The 27,858-nt window shown below is 45.4% G+C and overlaps 1 protein-coding gene across 5 annotated transcripts in view; it reads left to right on the plus strand.

The window, feature by feature from the left end:
* Positions 1 to 4,214: 4,214 nt before the first annotated feature.
* Positions 4,215 to 27,858, plus strand: part of FBXW12 (F-box and WD repeat domain containing 12) — a 289,079-nt gene continuing 265,435 nt past the window's right edge. For 2 of the 5 annotated variants that reach the window (XM_069206398.1, XM_069206397.1), the window contains exons 1-2: positions 4,271 to 4,492; positions 23,770 to 23,807. In XM_069206398.1, the coding sequence (XP_069062499.1) occupies positions 4,406 to 4,492; positions 23,770 to 23,807 (125 nt within the window). In that variant the 5' untranslated portion in view covers positions 4,271 to 4,405. Of the gene's footprint in view, positions 4,493 to 23,769; positions 23,808 to 27,858 lie in introns of all 5 variants that reach the window. The other 3 variants (XM_069206396.1, XM_069206400.1, XM_069206399.1) reach the window with 3 other exon arrangements.

A 27,858-nucleotide genomic window follows, 5' to 3' on the forward strand; every position in this document is an offset into this window, starting at 1 on the left:
CTGAGAGTGGCCTTGTAGGCGGCCCATATTGTGCCTGGAGATCGGACCGATCCCATGTTCAGCTCGAAATATTGGGTGAGGTGGTTCCTAATTTCATGGGTATAGTCGTTGTCCTGTAGGAACCATGCATTCAGGCGCCACATCGGGCGTCTGGTGGGGTCCGTACCGCCCAGCCGGACGCGCACTGGTGCATGATCTGAGACCCCGCGGGGCAGCAACTCCGCACCCGTGACACTGGTGATGTCTAGAGCGGGCATAAATACGAGGTCAATTCTGGAGTGTCGAGTGGGCAGCCGAGGTGTGTGTGTAGCGGCGTTCCCTGGGATGCCAGATTCTCCATACCTCACACAGGCCGAGGCTCTCAGCCCAGCTGTTAAGACTCGAGGCCCGGGTGGATCTACTAGCAGTAATTTCGCCGGATACATCTAGACTGGGGTTGAGGACGGCGTTGAAGTCCCCTCCCAGGAGGGTGATACCCTGGGGGAGACCCTCTGCCATGTGACGGAGCAAAAGTAAGAATGCGTCAAGTCCCGCCGGAGGCCCGTACACACATACAAGGTTTATTGGTGACCCGTGAAGAATCCCCCTAACTACTAAAAATCTGCCCTGGGTCACGGATTGTGTGGCTGTAACCACCATGGGTAGCGAGCGGTGGAGCAGAATGGCCACCCCCCTGGATCCTCTAGAGAAGACCGCATGAAACACCCTGTCGTACCCTCCTCGTGCGAGCATGGGGCACTTGGTCCCAAGGAGGTGGGTTTCCTGTAGTAGGACCAATGAGGGGGAGTATCTGCGGAGAGTATTGAATACTGCGGATCTCTTGATCTTATCTAGTAGGCCATTTACATTCCATGAAATAATCTGGGTCAGTGAGGGCCGGGCGTGGGTTGCGTGGGTGTTATATGGTTTTGAGTGCCTGTCTGTGGACCCCGGGATGACTGTTTTAAACGTAAAAATGAAATATTAAGGTAATAGAGAAAACTATTCAACATTTTACTATCTAAACCCGTTTTAAACTCTTTACCCCCCAACCACCCCCCTCCCCATACTCCCTCCCTGGAAGCATCTGTCGCCCAAATACCCAACCAGAACCTAACAGCCAGGAGGACTGTCGTTGGGGAGGAGTGGTGGACCCCTCCATTTAGACGGATCAATTGCAATTTAGCAGACATGGATCAAGTTTTGCGCGGCATGCGCTGAGGAGTAGTAACGCCATCCGCAGTGTCTCCTCCAGGGTCCACGGGCGCGCACCGGTGTTCAGGACCTCCCAGTGTATCTCAGTGGGGACCCAACGGTTCAGATCAGCCAAGCACCGGGGACTGGCTCAGGCGGTTATCATCCGTGGCTTGTGTTGTGTCCCGGGGTCCCGAGGGTCCGGCCGGGACTTTCTCGGTCTGTGTATCGGAATCTCGAGCCGTCTCGTCGTTGGTGGGAGTGCCTGAGTCTTTCTGCCTCACTCTACGGGATCTGGTGCGCCTCCGGCTCCTCCGGGGTTTCCCCAAGGGGGGGGGGCCCTCGCGGGAGGTCCCCCCGGCTGGCTTCAGGGGACCCCTCCGGGCTCCAAGGCCTTCCTCCGTTAGCCAGTCCCACGCATTCTCAGGAGATTCGAAAAAGTACGCTTTTCCGGCCATGAGGACCTTAAGTCTCGCGGGGAAGAGGAGCATGTATGAGAGCTGCATTGCTCTGAGCTTTTGCTTTACCTGCTCATATGATCGGCGGCGGGTCTGAACTTCACGGGTGTAGTCTGGGAAGATTAAGATTTTATGATTCTCCCATTGGAGGTCTTCGGTGCGTCTGGCTTCTTTAAGGATATTGTCTTGGTCTTTAAAGTTAAAGAAGCGTGCAATCATCGGGCGTTTAGGGCCACCTGGTGGGGGGCGTGGGGCAAGGGCCCTGTGGGCGCGTTCGACTGCGAACCAAGGTGAAAGAGTTTGATCCGGCATCCAGGTCTTGATCCACTGCTCCAGAAATTCGGAGGCCTTATCTTCCTCCACGCCCTCAGGGAATCCGACAAAGCGCAGGTTGTTGCGCCTTGATCGGTTTTCCGCGTCCTCCGCGCGGCGGTGCAGCTCACTGGTTCGAGTTTGTAGCTGGGCCACCTTGGTTCTGAGATCGGATAGTTCGTCTTCAGTCTGGGAGACACGGGCTTCCACATCGGTGATTCGACTCACCGCATTTCTGAGGTCTTGTCGAATAAGGCCCATGTCCTCTCGTACTTCCCCGATTTTGGTCTCTACGGCTACTTGCGATGATTGGATTGCATGGAGGATGGCATTCAGTCCGTCCAGCGCGGGACCTCCACCAGCCGTGTCTCCTCCTCCCCGGGAACCCACTGGCGTTGTGAACTGGTCGATCTTTTGCTGGGAGGCCGGGGGTTGTTTGTTTGCCTTGTCTTTCCCCATTTTGGCGCAGGGGACAGGGGTCAGTTTTATAATTTCTTGGGGTGATCCAGGTCGTGTCTCAGGGCGGGTAACCGTCGGCAGGGCTTTTTTGTGGCGGGCAGGTTTGTGTGGTCACAGTCTTTTATTTGGAACGCAATGGTCGTAAGTCCACTCCTCCCCCTGGGAGAGCTGAGTCTTCAGCGCAGTGGGGGGAAACCCTGGAGGGCCACCCCGGGGTGTCCGGAGCTTCGTCGGATGGCCACCAGCTCAGGCTTGCTGAGGCATGAGTTCAGGGACGCGGCGTCCCGGTAGTGGGTCCGCCACCGCTCCGGCCTGGCTGCTGGGCCCGCAGCTGGTGTTGGTGGGTATGCATTAATTGCGCTACGACCGCGCGATCTGATGGGGCCCAAGGATTTTGTTCCTGTCTGTTCGGCTCGATTAACACCTCTGAGGCATTCTGCAGTAGGCCCCACTTGTTCCGGGGCCCAGAAGGCAGTCTAGGTCGCCGGGCTCCTCTTTCTTTTGAGCCTCTTCCCCTGTCTTTTATTGGAGGTGTTTCATTTTCAGCGCCTGGGTCCCGGCACATCTGTCACCTCTCCAGCCCGCCGCGGACCCTAGGCACATTGCTTTTCTCAATCAGGGGTCCAGGGGGACCTCGCCACAGGGGACGCTGTTCTTGTGTCTCTATTGCTGCTCGGGCAAGTCCCAGGGGGTCTCCCTCCTGAAGCGGCTCGGGTGCCGAGTCGTCTTAGCGCCTGGGCCCCGGCTCCGCTATCACCCTCCCGGCTTGCCGTGGATCCCCGGCACACTGCTCACCTCACTCGGGAGTCCGGGGGGCCCCTGCCGCAGGGGACGCTCTTATCGCGGCTCCTTCGCCGCCCGGGTGGATCCAGAGGGGATCTTTTCCTCAAAGCGGCTCGGACGCCGCGGCTCCTGCAGCCGGCGCCACCAGGCAGGCGCGCGGCGCAGCCCGGGACACCGGGAGCCCCGCTTGCAGCTCAGGGCAGCGCAGCCCCTTCAATCTACAGGGGCCCACGCTCCAGGGCTCAGCGCCGGCTCCTTTTCGGTCTCCGCGGCACCCCCGGTCCAAGGTAGTTGCATCAAGGGGCAGGCAGCTCCGAATCAGTTTTGTCGAGACGGTCCGGCTCCGACGGCCATTTTGGTACTCGGGCTGCGTCGCGTGAACGGGGCTCGGCTTCACCACCGCTCACCACATCAGGACCCCAACGGGACGGGGAGATCGCGGGGATGGCTGGCACGGCACCATTGGGTCGCTAAATCGTGGTAATCTCGGGCAGATGACGGAGGGGTCCAGAGCACTCTCAGAGTGCGACCGCCATCTTGACGCCCGAAAGCCTGGCTATTTTTACTGTATGTTTTGGCCGTTTGCACTTGCACAGGCACAATGTCTACACATAAAGCAGTTCCCTTGGGTAACAGGGATTTATAAGGCAGTCTTCTGCGCACCACAGCATACGGCATTGGGCAATGGGTCAGTACACTTATTACTGGCTACGACTCAAAAAATATTTTTACATAAGCCAATGTTTTTTTCTACATTGTTAGGGACTGAGAAGCTCTCCCAGTTTATCGTTTTGCCAAAACCATGACAATTATGTATTTGTCAGTGTTAATTGACTTTATAAATGCTTGTTTCTATTTGCCTCTTTCACTCGTGGTATCCCACACATGCCCAACTGCCGCACCAAGCACTCTACCCTTTTCCCCCACCCTCACCTTCTCCACGCCCTATACTACCCCTGGATCAGAAAGAGATTTGAAATTACAATCCCCAATAATGGGACAGAAAACGAAACTTGGTTTGACCCTTTCGAGCCGCTGTAGAGAGCAGCGACAGCAGGAAGTTCTGCTGCATCAGGAAATATGCGGTGTTCAGCGGTGCCTGGGAGTGTTTACCGGGCTCAGGTTATCCGTCAGCGGAGTTTTGAATGAACGCCACTTTGTGGGGCTTGAGCTGAATACTGTTTGGAACATATGCCACGGACACTGCCCCAGATCCCGAGATGGCGGAGCTGACTGTGGACTGCCTGGTCTGCATTTTTTCCTACTTAAACCCAAAAGAGCTGCTTACTGCAGCAGTCGTCAGCAAGGTAACGCCGTTTGCGGATGGGCTGAGCTGAGACCACAAGAACAACACTCCAGTGCGACCTGTATGAACGGCTAGAAGAATGATCGTGCCGAATGCCGTGATTGTCCCCTCCCTCTCTTGCACTCTTCCTGCATGATAATATTTTTCCTTGCCTAAGCCGTCATACGTTGGCACTCGTACTGTTTAGTTTAGGTGCGGCACTGATTGGGGGCTGTGAGTAAGAAATAAAGTAGCTCGTTTGGAAAGGTGATGAAGGCAGCATATTCCTTGAGAGTCACACAGACAATTGTATTTAAAACACGTCTGTTCATATAAAGTATGCAAAAGTGTCTAAGACGTACAGCAGATTGCATTCCTGCATTGTCAACAGATACAATAAGAAATTATAATCATCTATGTAGATAGGATCCTGGAAGAATGCCCCCCCCTTGCACTGGTTAGCCTGACAGTGCAAACCAAGAGACAGTTCAGTGTGTGATGTCTGATTCATAAATACACTATATCATTATTACATATGGAGTAACATTATATTGTTTTAAACTATATACGACTGAAGGTCTTGTATTTAAAAGTCCATTTTTAACTTAAATACTTCCTCATTGTGTAAGTCAGGGGGAATGAGACACAGAGAAGCAAAGTTACATGCCTAAGTTCACACAACCTGGTCATGTGGTGAAACCAAAGTTTGAGCCCATGAGACACAAGTAGTCTTCTTTCTTCAGTTTGTTCCACAAAATAGCATATTGAGCTTATTAGCCTTTCAAGAGCTGTGAGTACACGGTATACAATAAACAGCTTGAAAATATTCTTATGACATGGTAAATCCATCTAACACTGAAGGACGTCTTTATAGTCACGGGGTGGGCAACTGGCTATGGTTCACTTTCAAAGAGGGAAAACACCCTGAAAGAGAATACATAACATTTACAACAATCCATCCTACACAGATTAAGATGAATGTGTGTGTTTTCCATTGAACTCAGTTACTTTTTCGGTATTTGTGTAGTGCATGTCTATCACATGTATGCTTCTGTAGCACTTTAGAAGTTAAGGCGCCCTTCACGGTTCTGGGATTATTGTTTTCCAGAGTAAAGGTTGTCTGTTGTATGTGGTTAGAGAAAATCTTTCTATCCAGTGTGGTGTTTCGGAGTCTTCTACATTGGATAATGGTTTAATAAATGGTGTTTGATCTTCTCTGGGATCTTTGTATTGCATTATTTGTATAAATGTGTGTCAAGGGATTTGTGCATGGTTATCCACAGCTCAAAGTAAGAAGGCAGTTCTGTTAAGAGGCATCTTTTGCTGATTATATGTTTGTTTCAGCATTGGGTGCATGTGGCTTTGGGCTTGGTTACATGGCAAGCACTGTTTAGAGTGCACAGATAGCCGACTGTTTTGCAAATTAAAACTATATGAGACCTACTGCCTGGTCTGGTTTGTTTCTGACTGTGCAATGCATTACGATAGTTGATCCAATGGCAAATATGTACAGTATTGAGTGTATTTGAAATGTTCTACCTACCATGCTAAGGTACGTCTGCCTGTCCTGCTGGAGAAAATCAGAGTGGTGACAGTGCAACCCATAAAGATACATTTAAATAAAGCATATAAATGTGGTTTGATTACGGTGACAAATCGAAATATAAGATCATTCACCAGCCCTTTCACAAGTGGTTGGAAGGGCAGAAGAAGTCATGCTTTAGTGGTCTCGTCCATGATAGTATGAAGAAAGGCTATATTGAGGTCTCACCCTAGTGCAAATGTGTAATTTTCCTGGTAGGCACTTAAATTCAGAGGTTTTGAGTGGCACAGGTGACAAGTTTAAAACAGTGGATTTTTTTCCCTGTGATTCCGATCCCTATTTATTGCTGGGGGCACTGCACTTCATTAGCCGTCAGAGAAACTAGTACACAAGCTTGTCTTTACAGTAGGTGTTATGTGTACTGTGTGTTCCAGTAGTGACTATGTAGGTCAGAAGAACAAAAATTGTGTTATAGTTTCTTTTTTAAATCTGGATATCTGTGAATCTAGTTGTTAAAATGAAGTCCTATTGGAGAGGTTTACCTGATCTGATTAATAAGGCAGTCTAGAATAATACTGTTGATATAAGTATATTGATGAGGTATAACCATTTAGAGAATTACAGAAAACAAAGAGAAGTACTCAGTGCCTAGAGGAGAATTTGAAGTCCATCCAGCAAAGGAGAATTTGAAGTCCACCCAGAACTGATTCATACCAATGTAGAAATGTACTCTCTTTCTATGACACACATTTATGAATGTCACTTGTAAGTTATTTAAAAGAAAGAAATGCAGCGAGTTACTCAGTTCCCACCAAAGAATTTGAAGTGAGTTACATGAAATATGGAGAGTGTTAGACCTGACATGCCTTAGGGTGGTCACCCCTAACTTTTTGCCTGCCTCCCTCCACTTTTTGGACTCTGTTTTGCTGGCTTTTAGACTCTGCGCACTTTACCACTGCTAACCAGTGCTAAAGTGCATATGCTCTCTCCCTTTAAACATGGTAACTTTTGATCATACCCAATTGGACTATTTAATATACTTATAAGTCCCTAGTAATGTGCACTGTATGTGCCTAGGGCCTGTAGATTAAATGCTACTAGTGGGCCTGCAGCACTGGTTGTGCCACCCACTCAAGTATCCCCTTACCTTGTCCCAGGCGTGCCAGGGCAAGTCTGTGTGTGCAGTTTCACTGCCACTTCGACTTGGCATTTAAAAGTACTTGCCAAGCCTAAAATTCCCCTTTTTCTACACATAAGTCACCTCTAGTATGTGCCGTAGGTAACCCCTAGAGAAGGGTGCGGTGTGGGTAAAAGGCAGGACATGTACCTGTGTAGTTTACATGTCCTGGTAGTGTAAAACTCCTACATTCGTTTTTACACTACTGTGAGGCCTGCTCCCCTCACAGGCTAACATTGGGACTGCCCCCATACATTGTTGAGTGGTAGCTGCTGATCTGAAGGGAGTAGGAAGGTCATATTTAGTATGGCCAGAATGGTAATACAAAATCCTGCTGACTGGTGAAGTTGGATTTAATATTACTATTTTAGAAATGTCACTTTTAGAAAGTGAGCATTTCTCTGCACTTTAATCTTTCTGTGCCTTACAATCCACGTCTGGCTAGGTTTAGTTGACAGCTCCTTGTGCATTCACTCAGACACACCCCAAACACAGGGTACTCAGCCTCACTTGCATACATCTGCATTTTGAATGGGCTGGGAGGGTGGAGGGCCTGCTCTGACACAAAGGACTGCCACACCCCCTACTGGGACCCTGGCAGACAGGATTGAACTGAAAAGGGACCTGGTGCACTTCTAAACCACTCTTTGAAGTCTCCCCCACTTCAAAGGCACATTTGGGTATAAAACAGGGCCTCTGCCCTACCACCTCAGACACTTGCTGGAGAAGAAACCTGAACCAGAAACTACATCCTGCCAAGAAGAACTGCCTGGCTGCTCAAAGGACTCACTTGTCTGCTTTCTACAAAGGACTGCTGCCCTGCTGTTGGCCTGCTGCCTTGCTGAACTCTTGTCTGGCTGTAAAAGTGCTCTCCAAGGGCTTGGATAGAGCTTGCCTCCTGTTCCCTGAAGTCTCAGGACCAAAAAGACTTCTCTTTTTCAAATTCGACTCACAGCTTGCTCCGCGGTGAAAAATTCACTGCACGCCGATCCGGAAAGACGCCGCTCGACGTGATGCCTGAGGTATGACCGGAACTTCGACGCACGGCCTCGCCTGGAAAACGCTGCCCGACTTCCAGAGAGGAAATCGACGCAACGCCTGCTGTGAGGGAGAAGATTCCACGCACAGCCCACCGGAACGACGCGCAGCCGGATAACAAGCCTAGGATTCCACGCACAGACCCCGGGACATCTGGTAATCCCGCGAACCACAGAAGGAGACTGTCCGCGCGCCTGAAAACGACGCACGACTTCCCCGCGTGAAAAATAACATCGCAAGTCCGTGTGTGAAGGGGCGAAACCGACGCACACACCAAGTGGCATTTCTAGAATAGTAATATTAAATCCAACTTCACCAGTCAGCAGGATTTTGTATTACCATTCTGGCCGTACTAAATATGACCTTCCTACTCCTTTCAGATCAGCAGCTACCACTTCAATAATGTATGAGGGCAGCCCCAATGTTAGCCTATGAAGGGAGCAGGCCTCACAGTAGGGTAAAAACAAATTTAGGAGTTTTACACTACCAGGACATGTAAACTACACAGGTACATGTCCTGCCTTTCACACACACAGCACCCTTCTCTAGGGGTTACCGAGGGCACACATTAGAGGTGACTTATATGTGGAGAAAGGGGAGGTTTAGGCTTGGCAAGTACTTTTAAATGCCAAGTCGAGGTGACAGTGAAACTGCACACACAGGCCTTGCAATGGCAGGCCTGAGACAAGGTAAAGGGGCTTCTTAAGTGGGTGGCACAACCAGTGCTGCAGGCCCACTAGTAGCATTTAATCTACAGGCCCTAGGCACATATAGTGCACATTACTAGGGACTTATAAGTAAATTAAATAGTCTAATCAGGTATGATCCAAGGTTACCATGTTTGAAGGGAGAGAGCATATGCACTTTAGCACTGGTTAGCAGTGGTAAAGTGCGCAGAGTCTAAAAGCCAGCAAAAACAGTGTCCAAAAAGTGGAGGGAGGCAGGCAAAAAGTTAGGGGTGACCACCCTAAGGCTGTCAGGTCTTACAACCCTCAACACATAGATGTGGCCATGATCAGTTTATTACATCTCTCGGTGGTTATTCACCCAAAGTCTTAGGGCCTGATTTAGAACTAGACTGACCTCTGTCACAACAGTGACGGATATCCTGTCCCCAAAATCTAAATCCTATTATATCCAAGGTGATTTAGATTTTGGCAGATAGGATATCTGTCCGCCGAGTTTTAATACAGACCCTTAGTTTTGTTTGCCAGACCTTAGTCTGAGGTACAGTCTCTTGTTCCCTCACAGTGCTCATGCCTCACAGTTCCCTGCATGCTGTTGTAACCAAGGAGTTGGGGAACAGATGCAGGCTGTCAGACCATGACTGTGGCCTTGCTTTAAAAGTGTCAACTTGGTGTGTCTCAGTGGAATGGCTCCTGTGGCAGCCCTTCGTCTTCTGTAGTTCCAGACTCCCTTGCCCGGTTTCAGTTGTGATGCTGATATGGCAGGTGCAGGCATACGTTCTGTTCTTGATTCTGTATGGGTCTATGGAAGTTGTGGCCTCTAAACCAGTCAGGGCTCCCAAATCATGATGGTTGAAGGTTTCAAACAAAGACACAGCGGTCCCTGTACCAGTATCTCTGTCACGGTGGCCCTCCGATCTCACATGGTGCTTGATAATTGCAGAAGTCTTGATGCAGTTCATGATCAAAACCATTCTGGGAGTCCGTGGATGACTTCCACAGAAAGGTCACGCCTGGCTTTTCTTCTGTGCCTTTCATGCTCATTCTGGCTGTTCTCCACATTGGGAATGCACTTGTTTTATCTTCCTGGAAAGTTTGCCCTACTGCATAGGTAGGCACACTCCTTCCTGCTCTCAGAAGGTAAGCATACCTCTAGACTATAGGCAGACCCTCAGATCATCCAGCACAAAGTGCAGACTTCAGGTGATGTTCCCTCACCTCTGGGAAACTGACCGTCATGCAGAAACCAGAATTCTTTCAAGTACTCAGTTTAACACTATTTTCCTTGGCCATGACGAATTAAAAACTTGGAGCTGGAACCAAATAGGGTGGTTTTGATCCCACTTTATATGTAGTTTCCAGACAGGGATGTGGGCCCACTGCATAGGGTTTCAAAACTAGTTTGGGTAGTTCTTTGAATGTTATTATCTGCCTTTTCTTTAGACACCGCCTTTGTGGAAGGGGAAGGCTCTCACAGCAGGTAGGGATGACACTGGCTCCAAGCAGGAGCATCCAAAACAAGGGCACAATGAAGTGTGAGATTTCTGCACTTGGCTGTCATTCACCTTCCTGAGGCACTAAGCTGAGGCAGACCTAAAGAGACAGGCCATACCTAGAAAGTTTCTTTCCTTGAACAATAGAAACTGCAATCCCACATCATACACCTTCCATCTTCCAAACAGCAGTGTGCAGGATGCAGTAATCAGCAGCCTTTTTTCTAAGAAGGTCATCATTGTATATCTAAGGGGAGCTGTTTCTCTATCCTCTTTCACTTCAGTATCTGGATCTCCACCCTTCAGCCCAAGAAATACAGACAATACACTTCCATTGCCTGAGGAAACTGTATCCACACTCCTTCTTGTACCTTGTTAAACCAGAAGCCAACCAAAATGGATCTCACTGTGCCAGTACTAATACTCTAATCACACACACAGACCTACTACCATACATGTGCTACCCACTCACTGCACACATAAATGGCATACAAATGAAATGCCAGTGCAAGAATCTGTGGTTCACATAAAAGCAGAACTGTACATGTGAGTGGTCAGTAGACTACCAGTCAGTCAGTCACTAGATCTTCCTGTCACATACATAAAGGTCTGATCACACTATCGATTCACAGAAAACCTGGTACACGGCCATCACCCCTTTATGTAACTTACCTAGGGCATGGACAGTGGTCCTTTGCACGCTATAAGGGCCTTGGTCCACCCCCTCCAATTCACAGAACAGTTTGTGAACTTCACGTTATCAGGGACAGGCCGAGGCCTTTGTGCATTATTGTAATGCTAGCACCAAACACAAAGTCAGTATCAAGCAGTCAGGCAATTAGGGCACCTGTTCACCATGCAGGGGACATTCCCATCTGAAGACTAGTGAAGAACTAACTTGTAAAAAGTAAAGGTGTGCTTTTTTTCAATGGAGGTGTGCTGTCAAATGCCGCTGCTGAGACTGCCCACTTGCACCATTGGTACAACACACTGTACTGTGGGTGCTGACTAGCACCAAACTCGCCTGCGAGTTGTTTTGGTTGAGGGGAGGGCAAAGACTCTGGTTTGTGACCCAAGTCACCTTCTCTTGCCACGAGCTCCCATCATGGGAAGTGCAAGATAGAAATGTGCCAAAGGCATGACTCACTACCAAAAACACTTATCTTTGGAAGTGCAGATCAAGAGTGTGTCTCAGGCAAGGGTCTTTGTGCAAAGGAGCCGAAAAGGCCAGATGGAGAGTAGAGAGTCCATGATGTGCCTTACTGAAAGGAGGATAGAGAAATATGGCATACACAGTAATAGGAGGTCAGCTATACAGGCTAGCGCATGAAGGAATCTCCTGCTCATTACAGTAGCACTAAAGTAGCATGTTGAACTAATTAATTAATTATAGAATTGTATATACAACTTCAAGGTTGACACATTGACCTGGATAATAATGTTGACTGTTTCAACACCTAGTGAAGACAGGTTGTATAGTGCCTAATATGAGTGCATCTTAAGTCACAGAACAAATGCAACCATTTATAAATGAAAACATTAGTACAACTTCAATAATGTATATAACTTGAAATGCACAAGTGTAAATGAGAATGGGAACTACAAGCTTTCATGTTAGTTAAACATTAGAGCACACACATATACGAATCTCTAGCCTTCTACGGTGAATGCACTGTTAGTAATATGTTTTGGTTCTTCACTTTAAATCAATAATTTTAAGTCATTCAGAATATATGACGTCAGTCACATGTTTATATGATTACTGTAACGTACAAGGGTAGAACCAAAACTGCGCTTCTCTAATCCCCCTCTGATGGCGAATCAAGCCATCACAATAAATATAAAATCCTATCAGATGGACCAGTTAAAACCTTGTAGTTTTCATCATTTTATGTCTAGACTCTCCCAGGCGTTTCATGTCATCATAATATCTACACTGATTCTCCTCTAACTTCACGTCCATTCTCCTCCTTTTCATTCCCTCTCTTCCCTGTGTTCACATTCTTGTATGCTTTGAAGGCCATAACCAAAGATATTGTACAAAGGGCAATTATCAACAATGGCATTAAGACAGCGCCCACTATTCTACTTCCTAGGTTTCCAAACCATCTGCCAACTGCAGCAAACCCATTTCCAAATGCTTCCCCAGCTCCTGTTGCTTTTTGCTCCTTCAATTCTTCCTTCAACCTTGAATATTCTTAATATATGCCTTAAGATCCCTACTCTTATCAAGTATATAGGAGAGACCGTCTGGGAGATAGGTAGCATGCTGCATTGGAGGAAAGGAGGATAGGATAGACTGGGTAACTAGGTTTGGAACAAGGAAAGGTTTGCAGGCACTGTAAAGAAAAGGAGACAGGACAAAATATGCACTCCCATCGAGTGCTAATTAACAACTGAAAGGCCAAAAAATAGACCTCTGTGACATCATTGGTGAAAAGATTTACCCTATCCAATCAGAAGCAGGGGTTAACAAGCAAATCTCCTGGGCCTGGAAAAATACAGAATAACGAGGAAAACCATCCAATAACGATCAGGGAACACAAATTAACAAGTAAGCCATTTAATCGTGAGCAACTGTTGACACAAACCCACAATGTGTAGTATTATATACAATGCTCTCTGTATCAGACAGCAAAAAGATCACACATAATTCCATATGACATGACAAAATAAAAACAAGGCGTCACATTTAGTAAATGTTTCAATTTCTATGTAAACAGCAATACCTAATTTCCCTTGCAGGGCATGTTACTTTTAGAAGGAGCCCCTGAGCCCAATTTTAGAACAACAATTATCTGTAAAGTAAACATTATCGAGTCAGCGGAGCTGTCATTACAGTTTTGAACACAAAAGGAAATAAATGAGTCATCTCGAGCACATTAAGCATGGCTGCAGCAGGAACAAACTTACTAATGTACTGCCCAATTTCAGAATGTGAAGTGGGCTGGCATTGAACTCGTAATGACACTTCAGATGCTAGTGGACCCGTCAGATCTTCTTCTGAAAAAATGAAAGATGGAATTCTTTTCAGGTTCTGATAATCAAAACATAGTGTATGACTTAGGAAAGAGGCTTTGAATACTCACCATAGCAAAATGCAATGTGGCAGAAAATAGCCTCTTCATATGAAACTGTCTTTTACAGTACAGCATGAATAAGAAGTCCTGTATGTAAAAGTCCAGCACAAAAAATGTTTTGCCTGTCTCTTGGCTGCACGTTACATCTGACGCCCTTAACTGTAGGCCTTCAAGTTAATGGGATGAGCCAATGAGTGTTCTTGAATATGAGGATGTAATCACTTTACAATTATGTTTTTAGAACCATCCTTTTGAAACTAAGGCTGACCAAGATTACACTCACATCACCCCAGTGGTGAATCTCAGAGCCATATCTCAAGATGGTTGCAGGGAGAATGAGTGTGACCATTAAAGAGCACCAGCTGGAGTCACAGGGTGTAAGAGTGGCTAAACATGTAAAGTGGGAAGTAAGTGCAAGCTGGTGAGAGAAAGACAGGTGTGAGATTCAGAGGCTCTGTTAAAGAGGTATGGGAAGAAAGTTACATGGGAGAAAACACAGTAGTGGATGATAACAGTACTGCAAGGCCGAGGGAGCTGCAAAAGGGCAGCAGGGAAGAAAGCAACATGTTGACGAGGCGGATGTGGCTGGAAAAAGACGGGGAGTCTCACAGACTTGCATAAGCTACAGGAAAGAAAATGCATGGTAAGGAAGTGGGATGCACAGTATGAGAAGGAAGTGGGATGCACAGTATGAGGAGGAAGATGGGTTGCCCTGGTGAGCTTCTGAAGAGCTGCATGAAAGCTATGCAAAGAGGGTGAGCATACTGTGGATGGAGTAGGAAAATTACAGGGGAGGAAAACATGAAGGGAACAAGGGAGAGGGCACCAACAGGGAAAATTAGTGAAAGTTGCCTCACCCTCAACATGGTGGGATGCCCATCTTTGTGACCTTGCAGCCCTTTTGTGGACAGGCCACCAGGTCAGAGGTTGACACTAGAGGTCCAGCTAGTGAAAAACCTGTATAAGCCAGTGCAACTCGGGCACTTCCATGATTCTTAAGAGGGGGAGAAGCACCAGTTTGGCCAGGTGGGAGCCTTGCAGATGTACAGTGCTGCTCCTCCTCCTCCAAACTCTAAATAAGAACAAACACCTTTTCGTATGCATAGTCTGCAAGAGTGCTTGTACCTTGATGGGAAGCCAGGTGGTTCTATTGCAGTGTGCATGAGCTAAAATGTCAGTGGCTCAGTTTGTGGCATCTGACTGGCTTAGCATCCACGTAGGTTACAGCTATAGGTATTTCACGTGGGAAGTTTTGAATAAACGTGAGGGTAGTTAGTAGTGTTACAGCAGGCTGGTACCGGAAGAAGGTGCTGAGGGATCTGCTATTAATGCAGACCCAGGCACTTGCTTTCAGCTTGTCTCTCCCAGTTAGTGTTAGTGGGAAATTTAGAAATCCTGACAGAGGGTACTAAATGTGGGATGGGCCCCTACAGGAAAATATGGGCAAGGCTGTTTGGAAGCCAAGGGTGAGACACTAGTCTGTACATGATCCATCTTTGGGCAAATTCATCAGACTGTTGTGTTCCTATATTGATAATGCAGCAATGGCTAGCACTAATTGCTGGGGGTAAGCCGGTGGAGCCTGGATACCCTTACATCTGCATCTTAACCACAGACAGGACCTCAGTCAAGTGTAGCTCACAGTCAGGTGGGTGAGTAGCACATAAGGCTAGGAATGAGTGGGGGCTACAAGGGCAGAACGAATATGTAATGGTAAGAATGCTAGCTTAAAGAGAGGAGCCAGCTATCTTGATAGTTTTGACGTTGTTGAAATAATTTAGTTTTACCAAATTCACCTCTTCTACCCATCACGTTGGCCCTTGTGGAGCCTGTACATGTCAGGAACTTTGAGCTGCCAAGACACAGAGCATGCAACTTAGCCACCTGTGTAGGTCATTATTCGGATTAGAGCGATTTCCTGACCAGGTTATACAGGGGGAAGCTCTGTGATGTGTTATATGTTTACTGTTTGAAACTGGGATCGGTCTGGGCAACCTCCACCTGCTGACCTCCAATGCATGTGTCTCCTCTTGTCCTGTACTCTTACAACGTGTGCACTTCCTCTTTCACAAGTTGGCACTAGTCTGTTTCTGCAGGTTATCACATGATGGTGGACAAGGAAGGATCAGTTGTTAGAGGACAGAAATGTTATCTACTGTTAGACTATAGGCAAGTCTGTGATAACCTGGTCACCAAAACAAGTTTCCGTCAAAAATTGTTGGCATGTGCTGGTTAGTACAATTGATGAGTGTGGTCTGTATAGATATGCTAATTAGATGCACATGCATGAGTGGATAGAGACTGATGGTGGGTATATTTTCCTTTGTTGATTCTGGTGAAGGGGGATAGTAATAGGACACTTAGTGGTTAGCATTAAAAGCTGCAAGGGGGTGGGAGCACACTGCCCCACATCCTAGCATCCACTTTGCCTCAATGCATCATGGTAAATGCAGTGCATGATAACTTACTTCAGTAGGTGCAGCCTGTGCTGTGTAACTCTTTGGACAAGTGTTTCTAAATTCTCTCCATCAGCAGAGAGCCACAAGTTGTTTTGGGGGTGCTGGAAATGCTGCCCAAAGTCTTCTTAGGTATCTGTACCACTCACAGGGGGTAGGCGCCTCAACAGAAGCTCACCAGCTCAGTAGCTCAAAGGTGCCTTTTCAAACAGAAAAGGGGTGGGAGCACACTGCCTTACATCCCAGCAGTCAATTTGCCCCAATGCATTGTGGTAAATGCAGTGCATGAACACACTTACTACAGTAGTAGTCTTTACGTTTTTACCCTTGTTCGTGCAGCTTGTGTTGTGTAACTCTAGACATGTGTTTCTGGATTCATTCCTTCATCAGTAGAGAGCAGCAAATCATTTTGGGGGTGCTCAAAATGCTGGCCAAAGTCTCAGGTCTCTGGGCTACTCACTGGGTGCAGGTGCCTCAGCATAAGCTCATTAACTCAGTAGCCCATCATGGTAAGTGCAGTTCATGGCAACACTTACTTCAGTAGTAGTCTTTAATAGTTAGCCATCTTTACTGGAGCCTGTGCTGTGTGTCTCAAGACAAGTGTTTCCTGGGGTGTGGAATTTAATAAAATATCTACTTTTCCATGGGACAGGTTGCTTCATTACACTACATGTTCTGTAAAAACAATCCACATGTCCCTATGGTGTCACATAGTACGACACTAAATTATAGCAGCACTCTTATTATATAAGAGCTCTGATAATAGCCTCTCTGGTTATGCCAGGGCTCATACTGTAGAAGGGTTTGTATCCTAGCAATTCCCGCATGTTGCCACATAACAGCAGATCTACATGCTGGGGCCAGAGGTAGCATTAAGCAATAGTTCCAGGTTTGGAATGCTCTTTGCAGTCTGTGCAAATCTACTAACTTGCATGTTTTAGGGGTTTTCACTAGCTCTTGTCTGATCTTTTCCTATACTGAAAAAGGTTGGAAATTTACCCCTGACGAGGGCAGAAATAAAACTTCTTCCACATTTGGGAAAAAATTGGTTGGAGGGAAATTGAACTTGTAAATACTCAACAGATTTTGCATGAGCTTGTGCTGAAATGCAGTTCATATTTTCTAGGAGTATGATTTCCTGGCCTATGTGTGTAAATTATTGTGAATTCATCAAAGCAGTACATCTGCACTAATGCATGGGCATATACCATGGGTGCACTTTGGTGACTTTAAGAATTGGGCCCCTCATCATGTCTTGAGTTAACAAAGACATTTTGTTTTTATTAAGATCCTCTCACTCTCTCTCTCTCTATCTATAGATTGGCTTCACTGTGAGTGACAGCAACCTGCTCTCTCACAAGTAGCATATCGGCACACAAAGTAGTTTTGTTCAATGCACTCTTCGAGACCAGAAATATTATTGCTTTTAGCCAATACTTGTTATAATGATTGAGCGCCTGGCAGCTACCACAACAATAAAGTTTTACAAAAACCATGTAAAAACAAGACACATATTGACAAAACCAAAAGGCTGACCATCAATGTCAGACCTATTGGCTTTGCCAATGATTGTTTATTTCCATGTTTCCCATAAACTTGTTCATACTGGTTCCATTAATTTACCATTATGAATATTGTTTTGTCAATACTAGCATGTGTCAACACATTTTAGTAGATGATGCTCTGAAGAAATGCTACCTACAGTTTCTCAATACATATGTTTTTTTCCTAGTTGCATTTTTTGTGAACATTTATCTTGAAAGCAAAGACTCCTCAGTCTTGCTTTAAAGCTTCTGTAAATATTCACATCTAAGCAGAGAACATTCTGGGAGCATTATACAGAGTTTCATATAGTTAAACTTTGCAAACATGTGTACACTTTTTTATACTGGGACCACTGTCATCAGGATAGTCTGAGCTTACAACATTTCCTTACAGCACTCACCCTAATAATAAAAGATTTTCATTAATGAATAATAAACATAAGTTTGAACAGCATTAACATACGTGCACAAATATTACCTTAGCTACAGACTAAGCCCTTCCCTTATCCATAATGTGGTACTGTAAACTGGAACCAATGGCTTTTTGCTGCAGAAAGTTGGGCCTACTTCTCCCAAGGACAAAATAAACACGAAAACATGTTGTCCTTAACACCTTGGGAGCTGGGCTATAGGAATTCCACACCCCTGGTTTCTAGATTCATTCCTTCATCAGTACAGAGCAAAAAGTCATTTTGTGGGTACTGGAAATGCTCGCCAAGTTTTCTCAGGTATTTGTACCACTCACTAGATGCAGCTGCACAAACACAAGTTTGTTAGCTCAGTCGCTTAAGGGAGCATTTTAAACATAAGTTGGAGGGGTAGGCGTACACTGCCTCACATGCTAGCACCACGTGCCCCAATGCATTGTGGTAAATGCGGTGCATGTAACACTTACTTAAGTAGTAGTCTTTCATTTTTTACCTTTGTTGGTGCAGCCTGTTCTGTGTAACTCTAGACACGTGTTTCTGGATTCTTTCCTTCATCAGTAGAGAGCAACAAATTATTTTTTGGATGCTGGAAATGCTGTCCAAAGTCTCAGGGCTCTGTGCTACTCACTAGGTGTAGTTGCATCAGCACAAGCTCATTAACCCCTTGGATGCGGCCGTCGGTCACTGGCCGACGCCCGCACTACCTCCCTGGTGCGGGTCGCGACCAGTGTCCGACACCAGGGAGGGTGTAAAATATATATATATTTTTTTTTTTATTCCCTGGGAGACACGGAAGCTTTTCCGTGTCTCCCCCCGCCCCCCACCCGCCCCTTTGTGACCGGCGCGCTGACGTCACTTTGTGGATTTCCCCATCGGAGCAGGAAGCGGCCGAAAACGGCCACAAACGACCTTCCCCACGTTCGGGAAGGCCTCGTAAGAAAGGGGAGACTCTCCCCTTTCTTACGAGGCCTTCCTGAAAGTGTTTACTGGCCCCCGAACACCACTAGGCACCAGGGATTTCACTTGGGGGGGTCGGCCCCCTCGGAAAACGCCCCCCCCCCGGGGGGCATATTTAAAAAAATAAAAGGGTAGGCCCCCCCAGGGGCTAAATTTTTTTTTTTTTTTAAAAGAAAAAGAAATGGACAGGGGGTCGCCCGTGGGCAGGGCGACCCCCTGTGGGGGGATTTTTTTTTTAGTTGTTGTAGTGTTTCCCTGTGGGCCATTTTGGCACCCAAGGAAACCATACAACAACTAAAAAAAATATAGATATATATATCTATCTATATATATATCTATCTATATATATATATATATATATAGAGAGAGAGAGAGAGAGAGAGATCTATATATATATATATAGATATATCTATCTACATGGATATATCTATAGATAGATCTATAGATATATATATATAAACCATACAACAACAAAAAATATATATATATATATATATATATATGTATATATATATATATATATATAGAGAGAGAGAGAGATCTATATATATATATAGATATATCTATGTAGATATATCTATCTACATGGATATATCTATAGATAGATCTATAGATATATATATATAAACCATACAACAACAAAAAAAAAATATATATATATATATATGTATATATATATATATAGAGAGAGAGAGAGAGAGATCTATATATAAATATATATAGATATATCTATGTAGATATATCTATCTACATGGATATATCTATAGATATATATATATATATATATATATATATATATATATATATATATATATATGCTGCAACTGCAAGACAACTGGTGGCAAATATATATATTTATATATATATATATATATAGATCACTTTTATATGTGGGTCTGGTTTTTCTGGGGACCGATCGCAGTCCCCAGGGAAACCACACACGTATTGACAAAAGTGATTTATATATCTATATATATATCTACAGATATATAAATCACTTTTGTCAATACGTGTGTGGTTTCCCTGGGGACTGCGATCGGCCCCCAGGAAAACCAGACCCACATATAAAAGTGATCTATATATATATATATATATTTGCCACCAGTTGTCTTGCAGTTGCAGCTTGCGTCTTCAAAGCAATGCACATACTTCAACTGACACATTTCAACTGTAGCTTTTAGGCAGCAATAAAAAAGTCAAGTAAGTATTGTGATTATGTTTCTGCTACAAAAGGGTCAGACTTGTCTAGTGGCAGTTTTAGTGCCATAAAGAAGCGCAGAAGGTTTATATGCCTACTGCAAAGAGCAAATCTGTATTTTATGTAAATAGCTGAGTACATTAGTAAAGTCAGCCATTACCTGTGCTATAATACAAATGAAATGTATGTGCGGGGTGGAGGGCGGCTATGGAGAGATGAAGGACACTTTTGCTGGGTGGTAATGAGGGAATCCGAGGAGGAGGGAGTGGGAGCACCAATAATGATTTTGGACTGGGCGCAGGAGGTGCTAAAGACTGTGACGAATGGTATGTGACAAGGTGTTTTTTGAGTGTCTTGAAAGAACGTGCTGATTGAGGGAAGAAGCGCAGGTAAGGTGGCCTCTACTGTTGCACGTATCTCACACACACCATCGATTTTGTGACTGTCTACGTAGGCTAGTGTTTTAGAGCAACAGTTTAGCCAATAGCAGAGATGGCATCTTGATGGATGACTGCTGCCGTCACTCTGGTTATAGAGGACAGCTCTGACATAGGATCAGAGACTGAGACATCAGATACTGAGACAGCATCTGAGGGCGCAGATTCTGGGAGTGATTTTTCAGTCGGAGGAGTCCCATTCGATAACTCCTCTTCCAGTAACTTATGAGGGAGGTGATGAGGACAGTCCTGCTGTCCCTTCGCAAGCACAGTCTGTCCAACGGGGTAATAGTGGGTTAGCCCAACCCAGAGAGCAGGTGAATGCTGCGGCAAGCAGGGAGAGAGAGTGCTCTCTTGGGAGCTCCCCAATTTAGTTCAACCCCAAATTCCACCGCCCAAATCGTATTGTTGAGACATCAAAATTATCTGTCGCAAAACAAACTGGCTTTGTAGGGCAGGCACCTGTGTTTTTGGTCCTGGGTTCGGCGGCCATATAGAGAAACACACTAAACCCAAACATTACTGGAAACTAGACATTCGGGGGAGTCCACAGAGGTTTGACTTGTATGGATTCCCCAAAGTTTTCTTACCCAGAATACCCTGCAAAGCTGAAATGTTGAATAAAAACTCTATTTTTCTCGCATTTCTGTCACACAAACTACAGGAATATGCTGGGATCCACAAAATTCCTAGCACCCAGTGATTCCTCACCTGTCCTGATAAAAACACTACCCCACTTGAGTGCCTACACCTAGTGCCTGCGTCAGGAATGGATCACCCCAGGGTCAACAGCTACCTCATGTAAGGACCAACATTGACCGTTGTGCGATCTATTCCTGTCGCGGGCACCAGGCCTACCCACACAAGTGAGGTACCATTTTTATCGGGAGACTAGGGGGAACGCTTGGTGGAAGGAAATTTGTGGCTCCTCTCAAATTCCAAAACTTTCTGTCACCGAAATGTGAGGAAAATTTGTTTTTTTAGCCATATTTTGAGGTTTGCAAAGGATTCTGGGTAACAGAACCTGGTCAGAGCCCCACAAGTCACCCCATCTTGGATTCCCCTAGGTCTCTAGTTTTCAGAAATGCACAGGTTTGGTAGGTTTCCCTAGGTGCCGGCTGAGCTAGAGGCAAAAATCTACAGGTAGGCACTTTGCAAAAAACACCTCTGTTTTCTGTCAAAAAATGGGATGTGTCCACGTTGTGTTTTGGGGCATTTCCTGTCGCGGGCGCTAGGCCTAACCACACAAGTGAGGTATCAATTTTATCGGTAGACTTGGGGGAAAGCTGGGAGGGAGGAAATTTGTGGTTCATCTCAGATTCCAGAACTTTCTGTCACTGAAATGTGAGGAAAATGTGTTTTTTTTAGCCAAATATTGAGGTTGGCAAATGATTCTGGGTAACAGAACCTGGGCAGAGCCCCACAAGTCACCTCATCTTGGATTCCCCTAGGTGTCTAGTGTTCAAAAATGCCAAGGTTTGCTAGGTTTCCCTAGGTGCCGGCTGAGGTAGAGGCCAAAATCTACAGCTAGACACTTTGCAAAAAACACGTCAGATTTCAATGTAAAAATGTGATGTGTCCATGTTGCATTTCCTGTCGCGAGCATTAGGCCTACCCACGCAAGTGAGGTACCATTTTTATCGGGAGACTTGGGGGAACACAGAATAGCAAAACAAGTGTTATTGCCCCTTGTCTTTCTCTACATTTTTTTCCTTCCAAATGTAAGACAGTGTGTAAAAAAGACGTCTATTTGAGAAATGGCCTGTAATTCACATGCTAGTATGTGCACCCTGGAATTCAGAGATGTGCAAATAACCACTGCTTCTCAACACCTTATTTTATGCCCATTTTGGAAATACAAAGGTTTTCTTGATACCTATTTTTCACTCTTTATATTTCAGCAAATGAATTGCTGTATAACCGGTATAGAATGAAAACCCATTGCAAGGTGCACCTCATTTATTGGCTCTGGGAACCTAGGGATCTTGATGAACCTACAAGCCCTATATATCCTCGCAACCGGAAGAGTCCAGCACACGTAACGGTATATTGCTTTAAAAAATCTGACATTGCAGGAAATAGTTACAGAGTAAAACGTGGAGGAAAAAAGGCTGTTTTTTTCAGCTCACTTTCACTATTTTTTTATTTCAGCTGTTATTTTCTGTAGGAAAACCTTGTAGGATCTACACAAATGACCCCTTGCTGAATTCAGAATTTTGTCTACTTTTCAGAAATGTTTAGCTTTCCGGGATCCAGCATTGGTTTCACAATCATTCCTGTCACTAACTGGAAGGAGGCTGAAAGCACCAAAAATAGTAAAAATGGGGTATGTCCCAGTAAAATGCCAAAATTGTGTTGAAAAATGTGGTTTTCTGATTCAAGTCTGCCCGTTCCTGAAAGGTGGGAAGATGGTGATTTTAGCACCAGAAACCCTTTGTTGATGCCATTTTCAGGGAAAAAACCACAAGCCTTCTTCGGCAGCCCTTTTTACCCATTTATTTTTTTTAAAACAAAATTTTACTGTATTTTGGCTAATTCCTTGGTCTCCTCCAGGGGAAACCACAAACTCTGGGTACCATTAGAATCCCTAGGATGTTGGGAAAAAAGGACTCAAATTTGGCGTGGATAGCTTATGTGGACAAAAAGTTATGAAGGCCTAAGCGCGAACTACCCCAAATAGCCAAAAAAGGGCTCAGCACTGGGGGGGGGGAAAGGCCCAGCAGCTAAGAGGTTACTCAGTAGCCCAAGGGAGTATTTTCAAACACAAGAGGGGTGGGATTACATTGCCACACATCCCAGCTCTCAATTTGCCCCAATGCATCATAGTAAATGCAGTTCATGGCAGCACTTACTTCATTAGTAGTCTTTAACTTTTCATCATCTTTGGTGCAGCCTGCACTGTGTAACTCTGAACACGTGTTTCTGGACTCATCCCTTCATCAGTAGAGTGCAACAAGTCTTTTTGGGGGTGCTGGAAATGCTGCTCAAGTTCTTTTCAGGTGTCTGAACCACTCACTGGTGGGGGTAGGTGCCCCAACACAAGCTTGTCAGCTCAGTAGCTTAAGGGAGCCTTTTCAAACAGAAGGGGGGGTGGGAGCACACTGCCTCATATCCTAGTACTCTTCCTCAATTTGCATGGGCACAGCTTGTAGTATTGTTAAGGCTCATTCTATTTGTGTTTTTTTTTTAAAGTGAAAAGTTAAAAATGGATAACACAGCTTACTTTGTAGGTTAAATATTGGTCTTCAATTTTTCGTCATAGGAGTGGAATGAAGCCGCGGAAACCTCTCAGCTCTGGAGGTGAGTGCCCTGTTAATTTAAGTATCCTAGGAATGCCTGCAAAGTGTGTCATAAATTTTTATTAAAAACTACGATAAGGAACTGTCTCGAATAAAGAATCTTTAAAACAAGGAAGGCTGGGGATACCACATCGTGTGAACTTCACCCATTCATCATAGCAGATTATCTTCAGTTACGCATGGTAAAAAGCACACAACCTCCAGTGGAGTTCTTTTAGACAAATAGTCTGTGCAATTTTCACAAGGATAACTCTGAATTTATTTAAACCCGGCTGAACTATCCTAATGCAACATCTAGTTTGGGTAGCGCTTTGAAAAAGGCCCAGATTGTGCGCATTCTGAAACTCATTTTAACAAAAATGTCCCTAGACAACGTTGCAATGTTATAGCTCAAATTGGACTGAAGTGTGAGAATGCTCATGCCAATTCAGACAGTGCCCTTGTGTTCACACTTCCCGTTTACAGGCACCCAAAGCGCAGAGCTTGCACACCCCTTCACCACAGAAACGCTAGAACAGTCCAGGAGGTGAGTACACCGTCATGAGCTGAGCGTTGTGTCTAACAATGTACGATCAGCAAACGCGCGCAGTGCCCCTTCATCTTCTGAATGCTCAGCTGCTGCAGCTGCTCTATTGAATCCTGATGGGTTATGGAGCGAGTGGGGCCTAAGGACATATATCTCGGTCTTCATTAGTTGTGCGTTTTCAGGAAGGTGGAAAACACGTTCTTGGGGTTTAACTTCCTGTGTGGCCGCTGTGGAACAGAAAAACACCATTGTTAGCCATGCATCATTTATGGAGTTGTTCGTGTGCAGGTGTTTATTTTAAAATGAAGAACAGCAAAACCACTTTACTAGGTCCTGATTAGCGCAGTGACTGCCGGAGGGCCGTAAAAACGAGATATTGAGCCCCTTATTGGTGGTAGGTCTGATGGATCGCAAGTTACTTTATTCCCAGTGTCTTGATTGGTTACGAGTCTACTGGAGAGTGGACAACTGAGTTTATGAGAAATGATGGTGGGGTCATGGGCGTAGGAAGTGTGGGGGACGCGGGGGATATATCCCACCCAGATTTTGGAGGGTGGGGGACACGGGGGACGAAGGTGGGGGGGACAAGGGGACAAAACAATTTACCCTTTTACCTCTATTATTCAGAGGGCCATTAGCGCACAAAAGCGCTACTTATAACAGCCCTGTACCGACCATCCTCCAATCTGATGGTAACAGAATGAAGGTGAGTCAGGAGGTCACCTGCGCCCTCTGCCCTTTTGTTTGTCCTGTTCACAGCTGTGGGCATTAAGGGTGCTCATAAGAACAAAGGGCACGAGGAGGAGAAAAGAGTTTTGGATGATTACTGTCTGCATCACCTGCCGCCTTGAAGAGCAGCACTGCAGGAGGCCTTTAAAAGGAGCTGCAGGACTACAGGGAGTACAGAATTATTAGGCAAGTTGTATTTTTGAGGATTAATTTTATTATTGAACAACAACCATGTTCTCAATGTACCCAAAAAACTCATTAATATCAAAGCTGAATATTTTTGGAAGTAGTTTTAAGTTTGTTTTTAGTTTTAGCTATGTTAGGGGGATATCTGTGTGTGCAGGTGACTATTACTGTGCATAATTATTAGGCAACGTAACAACAACAAAATATATACCCATTTAAATTATTTATTATTACCAGTGAAACCAATATAACATCTCAACATTCACAAATATACATTTCTGACATTCAAAAACCAAACAAAAACAAATCAGTGACCAATATAGCCACCTTTCTTTGCAAGGACACTTAAAAGCCTGCCATCCATGGATTCTGTCAGTGTTTTGATCTGTTCACCATCAACATTGCGTGCAGCAGCAACCACAGCCTCCCAGACACTGTTCAGAGAGGTGTACTGTTTTCCCTCCTTGTAAATCTCACATTTGATGATGGACCACAGGTTCTCAATGGGGTTCAGATCAGGTGAACAAGGAGGCCATGTCATTAGATTTCCTTCTTTTATACCCTTTCTTGCCAGCCACGCTGTGGAGTACTTGGACGCGTGTGATGGAGCATTGTCCTGCATGAAAATCATGTTTTTCTTGAAGGATGCAGACTTCTTCCTGTACCACTGCTTGAAGAAGGTGTCTTCCAGGAACTGGCAGTAGGACTGGGAGTTGAGCTTGACTCCATCCTCAACCCGAAAAGGCCCCACAAGCTCATCTTTGATGATACCAGTCCAAACTAGTACTCCACCTCCACCTTACTGGCGTCTGAGTCGGACTGGAGCTCTCTGCCCTTTACCAATCCAGCCACGGGCCCATCCATCTGGCCCATCAAGACTCAATCTCATTTCATCAGTCCATAAAACCTTAGAAAAATCAGTCTTGAGATATTTATTGGCCCAGTCTTGACGTTTCAGCTTGTGTGTCTTGTTCAGTAGTGGTCGTCTTTCAGCCTTTCTTACCTTGGCCATGTCTCTGAGTATTGCACACCTTGTGCTTTTGGGCACTCCAGTGATGTTGCAGCTCTGAAATATGGCCAAACTGGTGGCAAGTGGCATCGTGGCAGCTGCACGCTTGACTTTTCTCAGTTCATGGGCAGTTATTTTGCGCCTTGGTTTTTCCACACGCTTCTTGCGACCCTGTTGACTATTTTGAATGAAACGCTTGATTGTTCGATGATCACGCTTCAGAAGCTTTGCAATTTTAAGAGTGCTGCATCCCTCTGCAAGATATCTCACTATTTTTGACTTTTCTGAGCCTGTCAAGTCCTTCTTTTGACCCATTTTGCCAAAGGAAAGGAAGTTGCCTAATAATTATGCACACCTGATATAGGGTGTTGATGTCATTAGACCACACCCCTTCTCATTACAGAGATGCACATCACCTAATATGCTTAATTGGTAGTAGGCTTTCGAGCCTATACAGCTTGGAGTAAGACAACATGCATAAAGAGGATGATGTGGTCAAAATACTAATTTGCCTAATAATTCTGCACTCCCTGTATGAGGAAGATCTAAAGAGGAAACAGAGTCACACTCAGCCTGGTGCCTGCAGGCTAGAAAGAAGACTCTGAAACACAATAATTGTATTTGACTAAGATCACACCAGTTGTTGAAACAGTGAAGTCGTGAGTGGGCCCAGATTTTACCTTTTCACACAACAATTTAGCTATTAGAAGGGTATATTTTTCTAAGATTTTATCTAGGTAATGAAGGGCTTGATTATAGCAACAGGGCTAACAGGGAGAAGCCATATTTCATTTTGGGCTGTTATGCCTAGCATTATTATTTATGTTGTTGTTATCATTACATAATTCAGCATATTGAAGTATATTATCTTTTCTCTATCTTTTCTTCACTGTACTCTGAAACAATTTACCCTATGCCACTGCTCCCTAAACCACTGTTCTCCACTCTGTGCTACTCCACGCCACTGCAATCTATGCTGTACCACTCCACATCACTCTACTCTGCAGCACTCTACACTACGCCACTGCAATCTATGTTATTCTACTCTAGCCATTGTACACTACACCCCTGCACTCTGCCAGTGCACTCTTCACCACTTTACACAAAACTAATGCACTCCATGCCGCTGCACTCCATGCCAATCTACTCTGCACCACAGCACTCTATTCCACTGCTTTCAATGCCACTGTACTCTGCGCCACAGCACTCTAGGCGACTGCACTCTATGCCACTCTACAATACACCACTGTACTCTACGACCCTCTAATCTGCAACATTGCACTTTGCCACTGAACTCCACGCCCCTCTACTCTGCACCACTGCATTCAATGCCACTCTACCCTGTCCCACTGCACTCTTCTGCACCACAACACTCTAATCTACTCTACTCTACTCCACTGTAGGCACTTCACTCTACTTTGAAATTATCTCCTCTATGACACTGCAATCTACGCAACTCCACTTTATTCTATGCCAGTCTAATCTACCCTGCACCACTCCAATGTACCCTGCCCCACTCCAATCTGCTCTGCATCGCTCTATGCTACTGCACTCTACAGCACTATGCTCCACTCTGTAACAATCTACTCTTCACCACTATAC

This window comes from Pleurodeles waltl, chromosome 9 (assembly GCF_031143425.1).
Source record: "Pleurodeles waltl isolate 20211129_DDA chromosome 9, aPleWal1.hap1.20221129, whole genome shotgun sequence".
Lineage (NCBI taxonomy): Eukaryota > Metazoa > Chordata > Amphibia > Caudata > Salamandridae > Pleurodeles > Pleurodeles waltl.